This window comes from Odontesthes bonariensis, chromosome 2 (genome assembly GCF_027942865.1).
Source record: "Odontesthes bonariensis isolate fOdoBon6 chromosome 2, fOdoBon6.hap1, whole genome shotgun sequence".
Lineage (NCBI taxonomy): Eukaryota > Metazoa > Chordata > Actinopteri > Atheriniformes > Atherinopsidae > Odontesthes > Odontesthes bonariensis.
This window is the reverse complement of record NC_134507.1, coordinates 4,320,970-4,337,110: the sequence shown is the minus strand read 5'-3', so window position 1 is coordinate 4,337,110 and position 16,141 is coordinate 4,320,970. Positions and strand designations below refer to the sequence as shown.

Here is a 16,141-nt window from a genome sequence, read left to right as displayed (position 1 = left end):
GAGCCTGTGTGTACTACGACAGAAGTTTGGTAACAATCAATGCATTATTAGTGGGATAATTTACAAGATAAAATCTATTTACCATTTTTTTTTTAAACTTTATTAGTAAATCAACAAAATAACAGTTTACAAATGTGAGCATAACGCCAAAAAGAAGATATCCAGGGGGAGCATAGGAATAATAATAAAAAGAAGAAGATGATGCACTTACAAAAAGAAAGCTAATGAACACAAAGACATATGTGCCAAGGAATAAAATCTATTTAGCATTAGCGGCTGTAATAAGCCATTTGGCAGAAATGACGTCACAATGACGTCATTTCTGCTTGTAGGCCTGGTGGGGAAATCGCGATTCGAAGTGCTTTATGTCCCTCTCGGCACTTTTCATAGACCAGAAGGACATGGCAGCCTCCATAGAGCTTACCTGCTCTATGTAGATACAGACTAGTTATTCTTCACTCAGGAGGACAGAGATCATTTTACACCAATGAGGACTAACTTATGAATGAATATGTTGATTTGAGCTAATAAATGACTTAATTTATTACATAGTGTCCCTTTAAAACATGATTGGGTAGAATCACTTGTTGCTATAACTTCTCACTACAGAGTCTGATCCTTTCAACAAAAGACAAACAAACAAAGACGACAAAAAAAGTTGAGGAGAAGGAACAGGTCCTCTAATATGGATAGTCTTTGCAAACCTATTTAGAGGATAAAATTATACCTTTTATGCAGCGGTTAAGGCAGACTTGTAAAAATTCTTTGCACGGTAACAAATTGAAATATAAATTTCTAACACGGGCGGTTTTGCTGTGTTGGAACAGGGCTTGTTTACATCTCGGGTAAGCTCGCTGTAGAGCAGCATTGAGCAGCACAGTGCCTCATCTTCTCTCTTTGTTCTCACATTGCATCTTGGTACAGCCACATTTACAATCAAACTCTTCTCATTCGCATATGTTTTCGACCGCCATTCATTTGAGTTGACAAAAACATCTGTACAGGCATTTTGGTTATATAAACATGTACTTTTTAGCTGTTATGCTGCACACAACTGGAACAAACTACCAGCAGAACTGAAATCAGCCCCAACTGTAAGCACTTTTAAATCCAGGTTAAAAACATTTCTCTTTCCGTGTGCGTATGGTTGAGTTTATATCTTTCTTTTTCCCCTCTCCTTTGATGGCTTTTAACTGTGTTTTAATTTTAACTCTCTTAAAATTGTTTGTTTTTATGCTGTTTTATGCTGTTCTTTTAAATGCCTTGTCTTCATGTAAAGCACATTGTGGTACCACAGCCTGTGGTATGAAATGCGCTATATAAATAAAAATGCCTTGCCTTACAATGGTCACTAAGAGAAAAAGTGGCAGTAGGTCTCTGCTCCTCCACATCCTCCTCTCTGTCATCCCTGTGGCTCTGCCGCTGCTTCTTTCTTACTTGAACGTAAGACGCACACACACAGCAGTAAACAAGATCCTGCCCTCACAGGGGAACGTCGGCAAATCTCTTGTCAATGAAGAAGCCTTTGTCCTACAAGTCACTAGATTTGTTGCAGCACCTCAGCACTAGCAGCAATCCTCTTACCAACACATGCAAGCTTCAAGTCTAACTAGCCAATCCCATCTTGTGATTGAAGAATGCTGACTAGTTGAAAAACTCCCCACTTTGATTGTGAAACATCCTCTTCTGATCTGCAGAGACCGCGATGTGAATGTTATGAAGGCTGCAGCTCAATGAGCTGACCATGGTGCTGAAATAAAAGTGCTACTGTGGCTGAGTTCATCAGGTTTCACTTTAAATTCACAGTGACACAGTCAGACCAAAACTATTTGGATTTACATCCAAGTGTGTTGAGACCTCATGGGTATTGAAAAAAGTGGCATAGCCTAAATTTAGAGTACAAACAAAACATGCAAAAATAGACCTTTAAAGCATGTTCGTAATCATTTTCATTATTTTTACATATAGTATGTCTTAGTAAGTCTGTGGGATTCTCACCTCTCATCTGTGGGTTAGTTTTCTGAATTTGAAATGCAACGTTTCAGAATCCCACGACACGACGACGACTATTAAAATAATTCAAATATTGCACACTAACATACTGCAAATGTCCCCCTATAGCCATGCATGTGCGTGGCTATATGGTAAACCTCAGGGTGCCTTCAGATTATTCTTCTGCATGAGGAAATAGAGTGTGTGGGGATTGCTGAGAGGATGAAGAGAAAGGACAGAGGAAAGGAAAAGAGGAAGAGAGGGGTGGGAGGAAGGAGAAAAAAGGGGGATGCGTGTCATTCTAGCACGCAATGATTGGTGGGAGAGAGGAGGAGGGGAGGAGAGTCCATGCACTCTTATTGCAAGGGGTTTCACACAATACTAGAAAATGGTCCTTTGGTCTCGTGTTGATTTTATCCACATCTATTTGATGTATACATTTTAAACATTTATCTAGTCTCTTCCAAGACTGCAGAAAATGTGACGGTCACAAAAAATGTGAAAAGCTCTGGAGCCTTTGCTTGGTTCGTCCATTCCTGATAGAAACCCAGTGGTGCAAGATGGACTGCAGGAGGAGGGCCTGTGCTATCTTTAGCTACAAAAAGCTTAATCTTAGGTAACAAAAACACAAATGTGTTATTTTCATGCATTTCAAAACTTGAAAAAAAAAGGAGTTATGAATACTTCTATCAAAAAAAAATCTCCCTAAAAGTTACAATTTGCAACTGTTCATTTATAACTTTGTAACTTTGAGATTTAACTTTGAGACGGTTTGTTTGAATCTAATTTCAAAGGCCTAAAAGGTCCAATATATGACCTAAAGAAAACCACTGGGTGTCACACCAGAGCCACAGAGTGTCAGAGCAAAACAAAGTGAAAGCTAAAGGCATGTGGCTCTATTGATATAGCTCTCCATGGTTTAATTATTAATTGGTCTACTTGTACCCTTTCAATGAAGCACTGAACGCGTGTGGATGACAGCAATTTTCCTGGTTCACGGTCCTCAGGTGGATCCCAGTGGACTGCTGCAGTGGACAAAGTTTACATCACTCCGACTTTGTGCAGAAGCTGACATGGCTGCCATGAACTGGCTTCAACTTGGAACCATTCAAGAACCTTTCATTTAAAAAAAAAAAACAGAGAAGTGTGGACAATGTGAAGGCAGCTGTAATACGATTTAAAATATCCAATATAAAACAAATAAGAATAATGTGACTTATCCATTAATGAAAACAATTTTCATTAATTACTTCACTGAACAATAAATCAAGGAATGCATAATATTAACACAGTGGCGAATATAATATAAAGCTATAAAGCTAATTTAGCCCAAATTTGGAGAAAGCCCCTTGAGGTTGCAACATAAGGCACAAAAAGGGTTAGGCTACAGCTAATAAAGAAGTTTGAAAAGCAGTTTAACTCTGCAAATAATTCAGTTAAACATATTTATGTGGGTTTGCAAAAATGCTGACAATTTTTTGAGAGAAGTGATTGCGAAATAAGAGAATGATTTGGTTTTACGACTCATTATGGTCCCAAACCCACAATGCACCTCTGAAGAACCATTTATTTTCTGCGTGTGCCATAGACCGCCATGAGCGCGCATCATAACGGTGAGTGGAGCCCCCATTCTCAAATGAGGGCTGCGCGCTCTCGCGGCACGAAAAGTGAACGCGCTTGAGGGGCTGCGGTCCCATTGACGGTTTCGTCTCCCTGACAGCAGCATCAGCATCAGCATCAGCATCAGCGGCGGCGCTGGAAAACAAGAAGTTACCGCCTCGCCCTGCAGCCACAGCGCCAGCGCACCGGACCGAACGCACCGGACCCCCGGCCGTCTTCAGGGAGCCCTCCGTTCTGCCTGGCCAGAAGGACGGAACCGAGATCCCCCTCCCGTGTGCCATCATCCGGACTGACCGCCGGATATATGGGCTCCCCGTAAAACGGGGGTGGTGGAGGGGAGAGGCGGGCGGGTGGGCGGTGGGTGGGGGGTGGGGGGAGAAGACAGCGGAGCAGCAAGAGGAGGAGAGGCTGAAAACGGCAACCAGGAACCGAAGCGCTTCGGCCACAGTCACCACTACTACTACCACAGCTAGCAGCGCTGCCGCCGCCGCCCCCGCCACCCTGGGTGCCCCCCGCCACCGTCATGGGAACTCCGCTTCAGTCGCTCCAACCGCTGCTTCATCTGTGGGCCATGTCGTGATCTGTGGGCACCGCCACCGGGCTTTCTATCCGTGATCCCGACCGAGGCGAGGAGGAGGAGGAGGAGGTAGAGGAGGAAGAGAAGAGCAGCGGTGGTGGCCGGGAAGATGTTCGCCTCGGTGGGCCCTCGGGGCGGCCCGCGCCCGCCCGTGGCCCCGGCCATCCCGGAGCCGGACCTCAGCCATCTGACTGAGGACGAGAGGAAGATCATCATGGCTGTGTTGGCTCGGCAACGGGAGGAGGAGGCAAAGGAGGAGGCCATGTTAAAGTAAGCGAGGGAAAAGAGCAAGATTGAACGTGTGTGTGCATGTGTGTGTGTAAGAGTGTGTGAAGGAGAGAGACTGGGCCTGGGCTGATTCCATTCTGAAGAAGTCCACCCACCTCTGGTCTCTCTAAGATCTCCCAGATATGGAACGCTCATCAGGACTTCTGCCCTTCCACATTATATCTTACCAAACATGCATGTGTTTGTGTGAGTGTGTGTGTGTGTGAGCACATCTATGTAGCACACTGCTGAAACCTCCCCACAAAACTTACTAAATCAGAGATCCATATAGGCTACATCTCTGTGTGGGAGGGCAAAAGGGTTCACATCCAGTTCACAGATCTCCTAAGAGAGGCCCAGTGAGTGAACACTGGGGCAGGTGTAACTCGCTTAGAAGGGAGATACTAGGGAATGGTGGGAGGGTCGAGGGGTGTGTCACCACGGCTCATCACTGTACACCAGAGATGAAAAACAAGAGCAAAAAATCCTCACCGGCACTTCTCTCCTGAATACCATCGCTGTCACACAGACCATGCAGGGCGCCTGGCTCAGTTACAGTAGCGAGTATTTGTGGTTTAACTGAAGTATTTCACTGCGAAATGCTGCGGGAAACTGCAAAAGAGTGAAGTGAAGGCTGGCACAGAGAATAGTAAAAAGTAAAACCCTCCCTGTTGGCTTTTATCTGTGCAGCATCCATCTCAACAGCTGCTGTTCTCAGCTCTGGGGTGCGGTTGAGCCTTTCCTAGCCTTATGCACTGTATGTAGGCCAGTGCTCTTGCAACAGACACATGGGCTGTTATAGAAACAGTAGGCCTGTAGCAGGGGAGGAAAAGGTGCCAGTTTCTTATTTTAATAAAGAGTGGCTTATATTCACTGTGTGCATCCTCCTCCTCCTCTATACCAGCGCCACATATAAAATGTAGAAAAGTCTCCAGATTTCTTTTTGCCGCTGTGATCGGTGCAGAGATCAACCCCGTGTCCGTCCCCTTTTCCTCCAGGACCACAAAATGCATCAAGTTGAAACAATGCCTTCCTCAGGTTTTTCTGCACGGTTTGCATGGAAGCTGCATGCTCTGACAAGCAGATAGAAAGATAGAAACGACCCACCTAAGCGAGGCGCTCCTCCAGCTCTACGTCCCTGTTCTATTTTAAGAACTCTGTGCAGACTGATGGCCCAGCACTGGAACGGAAGATCGATTCATTGCATCTAAAGAAGGAAATGTCCAATATATAGCTCCGGCTCTAAGTAGCTATGCATCATTTTAAGTGATGTATCAAAGAGCCATGAATTCAGTCATGTCATAGTGTAGCAGCTGTGAATGAGGCAGGATGTCAGCACATACATGTCCTACCCCATACTGGCTTCTGCACTGTTTCCTCTCAACATAGCTTAGCTGGAGAGCACTCTGCCAAAGCAGTGTCTGCGTGTGATTTGCGTTTAGTTCTGCATTGAATAGATGTACTGGTTGACTAATAAATGCATCCTAAGTGTAGTAGGATACAGGGTAGTGTGGGTTGTAATGCAGAGATGCAGAAAATACACTCCACCTTTTAGCTGTTTAAGAGACACGAGCATCAGTTTATTTGTTGTCAAAGCAGGAAGTTATTGTGGCACGGCTGTGCAAACGTTGTTTTCTTCTAAATCTTCTCTTCTGAAATAGAAAAGTGATACAAACAAAGCGTGGTGAATATGACAAAGCTGCAGCGATGAGTGAGTGATGATCCCCACGGAACAACGGTCACAAAAAGTTAGAAAAGTGTGCGTTTTGGTTGTGTTTTTAGCAGGTGGGATAGTGAGTGGTCTGCATTCAGTACATACAGGGGAGGGTTAATTTTCTGAGAAATATTAATTACGTGTCCTTTAAACTAATGTTTGAGTTCTATTTCACGCAGCATAGCAATCACTTCACAGATAGACGGAGCAGGAAACATAAATGCTGTAAACTTCATGCAGTTTTTATGAACACATGACCATTCATTCCCTCCAAACAGTTTGTTGCCTGACCCGTCTCTCTGTTTATGATCGGTCTGTGTGGCCTGCTTGCTCTTTTTTTAAATGTGCTAGCTGTCCACGACCTACCAATGACTGCATAACCTATATTTGAAATAAAAATACTGTGTGTTTCACAGTAACACGAAGCCTGGGAATTGCACCAACACACAAAACGATTGATCGTGAATGAATGATTGCAAATGATCAGTAAATCAAATCAAATCAAATTTATTTATATAGCACATTTCATGTACAAACAATTCAAAGTGCTTCACATGAAATAAAAGCATTGCAGCAGGGAGTGGAAGAAGCATTAAAATACATAAAAGAATATAAAGAGAAACAAATAAAATCATTTTAATGAATTTGAAAACAAGCAATAGTCCAGATAAGTTAAAAGATAGCGTGCAGATTTCATGCATAGACACATGAGAAAAGAAATGTCTTTAACCCGGATTTAAAAATGTCTCCATTTGGTGAAAGTATGGACTAGTAAACAATGGACTAATTTCATCAGGTGAGGACTGGTGGTGATTCCAAGATTGGTTGTTCACATTAATTACAAGCTAAGGCAACAAAGCTTATCATTTTGGAAACAATGCTGGCAGACTTCTGTTGACATGATTCTACTTTATTAACAACATAACATTAGTAATTGTGATGGGCCACTTTTGAAATCTACCAGAGCCTCATTTGTATTATTAAGTAATAACATGCAACACTGTGGAGTGAATAGCTTTTTAAACTTTTGAAACAGTAGTGTTAGTAGGTCTCTTTTTACTAGAAAGGGAGTGTAAGCCAAGGATGCTGAAACTATTCGAGCACTGCGATATAATCCCTTAAACAGCCTGCACAGGATCTTTTGCTGTTTCTAATGTGCCAAAATGCCTTATAATGAGCAAGTGGGGTACCCTCAATGTTGACAACATAAAGACATGTCTTCTCCGTTAGACAGCGTGGGTGTTGGCAGGGAATTCTTTCTTGAGTTCCCTGTGTGATCAGACTGATCAGAGCCTGCTGCTCATGTTTATGGATGAGATGATTCTGAATCACACTGTGAATGTGTCGGTGGACGTATTGGAGGCATGTCACTGTTTTCTGGGGCCTGTCAGCGAACACCTAAAGCTACTCCGAACACTGCAGTGAGAATCAGTTTTGTTTGCATTTGCTACTTGCAGTCTGTCAAAAAATAGAAGCCCGACATTTCAAAGGCCGACTACAGGTCTGCGGGATGGTTAAGTCTTTCCAAATTGAACTTGGGAAACCTTGTGAGTAACGGAATTTATTTGGGTAAATGTTGTTTGCTGTAAATTGAGACACTGAAAGTACAAGAAAGTTAATTGAAACCAAACTAAAGTAACAGGAAAGTGTTAGTATGCTAACTGTATACTCTAATTGTCTCTTTCAGAGAAGAGAAGCCCATTCAAGCAAGAACGGTGAACCTGGTAGGGCAGAAGAAACCTCCACAGCAAAACGACGTCAGGTGAGTGCTAACGGTTGCTCAACTGCCAACCATCCATTTTTCTATACCCGCTTAATCCAACTGTAGGGTCGCGGGGGGGCTGGAGCCTATCCCAGCCATCATTGGGCGAGAGGCGGGGTACACCCTGGACAGGTTACCAGTCCATCACAGGGCCACACAGAGACAAATGAGACGAATGACCACATGCATGCTCACTCCATGGGACAATTTAGACACCAATTAATAGGGGTGGGCGAAAAAATCGATTCATGTACGTACCACAATTTTTTTATGGGATGATTTTAAAAATCGATTTTTCTCCCCTGAATCGATTATATCACGTCATATCCGTGTCCAGAAAAACTTCATCAATTCATCACATTAAGTCATGTTAAAACTAGCCCACATTTGTGCTGTGTGGACATTTCAATTCATTTTGTAACTGTAAATTTTAAAAAATGCTGTACATGTTAAGTAGCTCTTTTTGTCTGAGTTGAAAGAAATGTCAGCTGCTGGACTGACTGACACAGACTGATGTGCATTGTTTATGGGAACGACATTCATTCTAGAAGTGTATGATTCAACTTTTTAAGGAGGAAGAAAATTGCAATTACTGATTATATCGAATCGCAATTATCAAGAATTGTGATACAAATCGAATTGGCACTAGGGCTGAACGATTTTAAGAAAAAATTGAAATTGCGGTTTCGATTTCAACCACGATTTATTTGTGCGTAGCAAACTTTTAAATGCGTCTCTGGTCACTGTGTTTACAGACACCATGTCCTTCGATATGTAAGTCGTTACGGCAGCGGTCGTTATTGCCAGCCGATGTAGCCACTTTTACACGACATGTTTGGCACAGTACCTGTTTCTGGTGTTCATCAGTGGCCTCAAATCCAAAATACTGCCAAATGACCGACGTGCTGTTTTTCTTGGATATTAATTTCGTCGGCTCCGCTTCTGCTCCCGCTTCAGCCATGCTGGAAATTGAATGACGAGCTACACACTGATTGGGGTGGAGAACACGTCATCTGGTCACGCGCAGCCTGCAGCTTTCTGATTGGTAGCTGACACAGAGCCTTGGGCATTCATGTGAAATTATCACTAAACATCAATGGAAATTATTGACGAAATGATTATTATTATGCACCAAGAAAAACCACAGCTTTGACGATCCCAAAATCGTGTTGTCTAAGATCGCGATTTTCGGTCGAAAACGATAGATCGTTCAGCCCTAATTGGCACCTTAGAATCGTGACCAAAGCACATCGTCCCACCCCTACCAATTAACCCAACATGCATCCTTTTGGGCCGGTGGGAGGAAGCCGTACCCAGATAGAACCCACAAATACACGGGGAGAACGTGCCAACTCCACACAGAAAGGCCCCAGCAGGGAGTTGAACCTGGAACTCTCTTGCTGTGAAGCGACGGTTCTAACCACCACACCACCGTGCAGCCCCTGCCAACTACTACCCGGTCTAATTTAACACTAGATCTAAGAGCTTAGATCGCAGTCTATTATCCTTAATCCTTACACTTGACATTCTATTGAGAAATCAACTTTAGACCTCAGACTAGTCAACAGCTTACATGTCAAACTTGTTTTTGCATGTGTGACTCAAGCCATTGTTTTTATGATACTGTGTGAAAAAGTGAAATCCCACCATCCAGGCACCCCATTAAGACTTTCAGATATACAGCAATTTGAGGAGATTTTCCTTAGCTGGTGCCACTGGAAAAGATCCACCGAAAGTGGCTCTTATTCAACCGTGACTTTGCATGCTGTTAAACAAACTTATCTACTCCGGTCGCTGTCTCTCATCTGTCAGAGAGCAACTACATAGCCTTTGCTGTAGACATAGTCAAGATGGACATAGTCAGTCTGCTTGTTCCAGTGCTGGCACCGTTGAGTCATCCTCCTCCTGAAAGTTGCCGTCTGAAGGCTGGATTCAGATGCTCTGCGTGTCTCACAGTTTGGTCGGCTCCTCTGCCAAGTTGCTTGTCTGAAGGGACAGCCTCCATCATTTGTTTGTGTCTGTGACATGTTACCATTTAACTTCCTCTCACACAAGGCAGGAATTTCACATGGAAATTCGATGAATAGTTGTTGTTTTTTTGGTTGACTGACTCAACTTAACTGTCATATTTGAAAGAGAAATACACACTGGGTTTCAGTGCTGCCACAAGCCTCGTTATTTCTCTACAGCTAAACGTCTAAACTGACAACTACTTTTCATTTGCTAGCGTTCCGGCTAACATCATACTGAGAGTGCAGGTGGTTAGAGTTTAGCTTCCTCTGAAATAATGCTTCCCATCTCTTCTCCAATTAGTAGGGATTGGATGTTTGATGGGTTGGTCAGGAGCAATTCTTTATAATGGAACCGCTCAGTGATCATCTGTTCTCCACCACTGTGTGTGTGTGTGTGTGTGTGTGTGTGAGTTTGTGAGAAGGCAGTTTATTTGATCAGTGGTTGTTAATAGCGGCTTGAATTGCCAATGTTATTTGAAACAGATTCTGTCGTTTTTACCCTTTGATGTTTGGCCATTTGAAGATCTCCATTTCTGCCAGCTTATGTGTGCGCTGAAATGTGAGTTTCTGCAGGTTTCTGTTTGTAGGGACTTCTGCAGCCAGTAACATGTTTTTCTGCCACACACTGATCAAAGGATAAAGCTTGTATATGTTCTGTGCACGGTGTGGCTATTACAGTGTATGTGTGGGGCTGGTTCAGGGGAGGTGGGAGTGCAGAGTAAATCAGCTGGAGCACATCTGCTTCTCTGAGGAAGCCCATAATATGGCTTTATAACATTATACAATTTGTGCTTTTCTGGGCAGCATTCTTCACGTTATTTCAAAGAAAAACCAAACATTGCAGTCAATATTCCTGCTGCTGGTTCATTGAACTCGGAAGAATATATCATCTATAAAGCAGTTATTTTTCTAACCACACCAAATCAGGAGGATTGTTAAACTCCTCGATGTACACGTATGTGATATCAGCTGTAGAGAATTAAGAATGAAATGTCTTTCTACATTGGAAATCCCCTGAACCACCCAAAGTGTCTGTCTGGCTCACTGAATTAATGTTTTTCTTGAAATTACTTTTCTAGAGGCTCAACAAGACAATTTCACAAGATGTGGGACCCTCTAATTGAGTACTTTAAAAATCTCAAGACCCTTCCATAAGCCTGTAGAGCCCTGAGATATATATTTGATTTTGCCTAATTATTGACATGTACTTGAATATGTAATGCCCCCAGTGTCTGTCATTATTATTATTATTTTTATTATTATTATTATTATTGTTCATTTATTTATTTTTCTCAATTTTCTCATCACTGTATGGACACTTTAATTCTTACTAGCATTACTACTATCATTATTACTGTTTTTCCCTTTATTTATATATTTAATTTATTGCATTGTTCATTTATTTAACTTTGCTATCTATGCTTATATGTGTTTTTTTCCTTTACGGCAGTATATGGGTGTTGTGGGTGGGTGGGTTCTGTTTGTTAAAAAGAAAACAAATCCAATTCAAGATATTGTATTTAAATTAATCTTACTTTGTGCTTTCTTGAATTAAAAAAAAAGAAATGTCTTTCTAGCTTTCTAGCATTAAAGTTACTGCTTGCAACTAACTAAATACCCCTCGCCTCACCTTTCAAGTATGTTGAAGAAACTATGGCTGGTTGCAAAATTAAATTCTCTGCTACTGTAGAAACATAGCAGGTCAATGTGGTTGACATCTAAGAGGAAGATCTGGTGCAACTGTTGGTATAAAATGCTCATACGAGCATTACATTGTCACACATGGCCACAGACTGGAACTCAAACCAGGCCTACTGGGAGGCTGAGGCTAAAAGTCAATACCCAGAAGGACTTTTAGCCTCCATACATGCGGCACCTACTGATCCAACTGAGCAACCAATACTCATGTAAATGGAGTTTTGAATATTTAATAGCATTTCTGCTGACAGACTAGAATTTATACTATCAGTCAGAATACTAAAAAACAAACAAAGCACACACAAACGCACACACACTCACTCACATGTGATGTCACGTGCCGTTTGCCTAAGGTGCGGTTCAGCTGTTCTGCCCGATGGCCGTACATCAGCTTTTTTTAAAGAGCGTTCTGCGTCAGTGCGCCTGCTTTGCCAATGCAGCAGCAATAAAATGCTAACGTTTAAATGTAGCATTGAAAAATAGTTCCATGCATCTCAAACCACTTGGTCTTTCAAACTTGTTATGCCTCTGTCACAGGTATATGCACATAGTACAATAGTGACTGAAGTAACAAAGGTTAGCTTTGTGTCACCAACAAAGCTAACCTTTTTGGTTAGCATTTTTGTTTCTTTTGTCACTTATTTTGGCAATATACAGTATTTTGGATTGATACATCTGGGGCTAAACTGACTATCTATTATATATTTTTTCATTAATATTCATTAAACTGGCCTAATTTGTAATAACATTGATAATAAAGAGTTAAATTAATAGTCCATATCATCTATATCATAGCCAACACAAACAAAAGAAGTTTTCTGTTACGAAATGACTTAACTTTATTATTTGTGCGAATTAGCTGGCTAGGTTACCGTAAGAAAAACTAATCTTCATCCATACACATCAGATTTACACTAAAGAACAAAGATGAACGATCTAGTTTCATGTTTATGATGTTCTTTTACAGCATTGTTGTGATTAAAATTTTGGCAAGTCTCTATCAGAGAAGGCAATGTTAGCATTTTTAATTGGAAAGTTGCTGCCTAATAAACCTGCGTTTCCTATTAACTGTGGAGCATCTAACACTGGAGTCAACATTGACTGATCACTGATGCATAATATTTATTTACAGAGTCATTCTGTCACGTGAAGGGAAACCTGTACGCTGATGGTCATTTCCTCCCAAACGTCTGTCAGGTTGATCAGCTCAACAGAGACAGAAACAGACCTCTGGGGAGCTGTGGATTGAGCTGTTGGCAATCTGAAGTGGTGGTGTGTGAAAAAAACCTAGCTTGCTTTAAATTTCACCCTTGTGTACTTTTTGAGTTAATCTCTTGAGGGTTTTAAACTTTTGATAAGACCTAGGAGTTGTAGAAGTTGTAGAAGTATATTGAGGAACGTGTATTCATTTAGCTGATGTAAATCACCATGGAATCCCAGTCACGCTTTCAAATAATGTATTTAAAAATGACTGATTGCAATGTGCTATTGATGGCCTATTAATACCTATGTGCATTATTTCACTAATTTCTTTTTTTCTTAAAGTCTGTGCAGTACTGTGCAGTTTGTGTTATTGTCACAACGGGTTTTAAATACATTTTTTTTTTGTTTTTTTTAGGTAAGGTAATTTTATTTGGTCATTATAATACATAACAAAATATAAACATCAATCGATTTCTATGATTATGTAATGACCAAAAATGTCTAGGCTGAAGTAAAAAGAAACTTATTGTGCCAATTACACACGTTCTATATGATTCCAAGAAAACAAGACGAGCAAACACAACTGCAGCCGATATTTTACAACTTTACAGAAAACATCTGAACATGACAGAAGATTTAAAGCAAAACAATGTGCATCAATCATACTATAGTTTTATAGTTTTCAATTAATAATGATTTATACCTTTTTTTTTAAATTTTCTACTGTTTTAGAACTTTTTAAGTTCTCATTTAGCTTATTCCACACACTAACACCTTGAATAGAAATACAAAACCTTTTTTTATTCGTTCTAGTTTGAATCTTTTTGAATATACCCGTTCCTCTAAGTTTATACTGACTCTCTCGCTGCTCAAAGAGCTCCTGGACTGGTGATGGGAGCATGTGATTATACGCCTTGTACATCACTACGGCAGTGTTCAATTTAACAAGATCAGGAAATTTTAGTGCGTTTTGGTTAATAAAAAGAGGATTTGTTGGTGCTATATAATTAACTTTATTAACAATTCGGATGTCAGTAATGCTTCATTCCTAATATGTAGTCATAATACGATATCTGTTGTAGTACCTTTGTACCTGTAGTATCACATTAAATGGGTTAATTAACCCATTTTTGCACCACTATAACACTTCTGTACGGGCAACATGGAAGTACTGCAGTGTGAGGGTGTTTACGCCTTACAACGACAAATATGATTGGCCAGGTGTCCCCTGATAGCAGGATACCATGGCGATGGCCCAGCGGCCCCGTCGTAACCTCAGTGAGCGTTGGGACTGGCGAAGAGTCATTTCCTCACTTCCTTCAGGGATTGGCTGCTATCCTGGTCTTCCCACGAGTCTCTGCTCCAGCTGGGATCTGGAAGAGACCCGACACACTCTCACTTACACTTCTGTACGTTCAAGAGAGAGTTCCATCTTTAGCTGCTGGTACTAACCTTTATATAGTATGAATTGATTATGACTGGATTTTCTCATGCGATTCAACAGAAAAGACTGGCAATGATAGAATCTGATTCTGTAACACAAATTTAGTCTCGCAAACATGTAACTTAAGGTCACACCATGCCAATTCAAACACTGTCGGAAGCACAATTCCAGTTCATCATAACAAGAGCTGCATGTTTTTGCTTTTTTTTTCTAACAATTTTTTTATCTTCACAAGTTAGTTTGTGAGATAAGACAAACCGTGTTCAGCCGTGGCCCATTTTCTGTATCTGGTGTGTTTGCCTTACAAATCTGGGAATTCAGATGGCTGTTCATCAAAGAAAAAGGAGATCCTCAGAGAACTCCCATAAATTACATGTCTCAACTTTGTGTTAATATTCATTTATTCGTTTTCATTATTCACTTCATTCTACTCAGGGATGTAGGGGGGGGGGGTGGAGCCTGGAGCACCCGGAGAGAACCCATGGAACAACTGAACAGCCCCCACTTTAGTGACAAACATGCAAATTGTTTGAACCGACAGAACAATTATTAAGAACGATTGTCGGTTTGAAAACTGATGTTAAATAATTTTGCTAAATATCTATGTGGTCATTTGGAAGAAGGGATCCCATATGAGGTTTTAAGATAAACCAAAGGACTTTGTCAGGCAGTGAGAATAGTATTCAACAATCAGACTTTCACGACAATAATATATCCTTTAGTTTTCATTTCTAACATCTAGTGACTGCTGGGTTCTTCTTAAATTGATTGATTTATTTTATTTATTTATTTATTTATTTTTTAAATTTATTTAGTCATTTATTATTATTATTATTATTATTATTATTATTATTATTATTAATAATAATTAGTAGTAGTATTTTTTATTAGAATTGGTATTATTATTGTTGTTGTTAATATACAATCATTGTAGATATTAATATTTTTTTGAGTTACTTGACTAATTTTAATTTCCCCCATTGGGGGATGAATAAAGTATTTTTCTATTCTATTCTATTTTTCTTCTAGTCCTCTTTAATACTTGGCAAGGGTCCACCTGCCCAGTTGTGCAATTACCTGTAATGTCAAATTGTATAGGACAGTTAATTGATGAGCATCTAGTGCAAGCCTTTAATCTTCCAGGTTTGCTAACCAGGTGCAAAAATTTCTCTCGCCAGAAGTGGACTGCAGGCCCCCTGTGCACCGATCCCAGGCAACAGTGACCATAGCTTTCCACCCCAGTGAGCCCAGTTTAGACATGTCCTTCTACACCATATGTTTCTCTTGTGTTCGGGAGTTTTAAAGTCCTGGTGTGTTCACCCAACACTGCAGCATGGGGTCAGTCAGTCTGATCTCTATCAAGAAGTTTCTGTCATGCAGACAGGTTTTCTCTCGTCATTAACGCTGCACTGTGATACAAGTAAGAGGATTCCATTTTTTTTTGCTTACCTTGCTGTTATAGAGAACTGTCAGTTTCGCTCCACAGCTTCTCTCTCTCGTCTGTCATGGTACTGCACATTAAGCACATCAGAGAGGCATGGCTGTTTCTTGCCACCAAATTCTGCTCAGTTTCCCGTGTAGCCCACAGTGTGTTCACCATGCTCTCTGTCACATTTTTTGTATGTTTTTGATTTTTTGTTGTTTGGGTTTTTGCCCTTTTGTGTCCCCTGCCCCAGGGTCTAATGCTATCATTTGCTGATGGCTCACTGAATAATTTCTCCCCCATCGGACTACCTGAAAAGACTAAAACACTGCAGACATTCAGTTCGAGACTGGGACGTCTCCACGGGCCTCACAAATCACGTCTATGGACTGTTCGCACAGCGACTGGTGACCGCTGATCATGCCACCA

The 16,141-nt window shown here is 41.1% G+C and overlaps 1 protein-coding gene across 6 annotated transcripts in view; it reads left to right on the top strand.

The window, feature by feature from the left end:
* Positions 1-3,992: 3,992 nt before the first annotated feature.
* The window catches only part of rims1a (regulating synaptic membrane exocytosis 1a), a 128,881-nt gene continuing 116,732 nt past the window's right edge, over positions 3,993-16,141 (top strand). For all 6 annotated transcript variants that reach the window (XM_075474569.1, XM_075474576.1, XM_075474563.1 and 3 more), the window contains exons 1-2: positions 3,993-4,459; positions 7,858-7,932. In XM_075474569.1, coding sequence (XP_075330684.1) covers positions 4,299-4,459; positions 7,858-7,932 — 236 coding nt within the window. In that variant the 5' untranslated portion in view covers positions 3,993-4,298. The remainder of the gene's footprint in view (positions 4,460-7,857; positions 7,933-16,141) is intronic.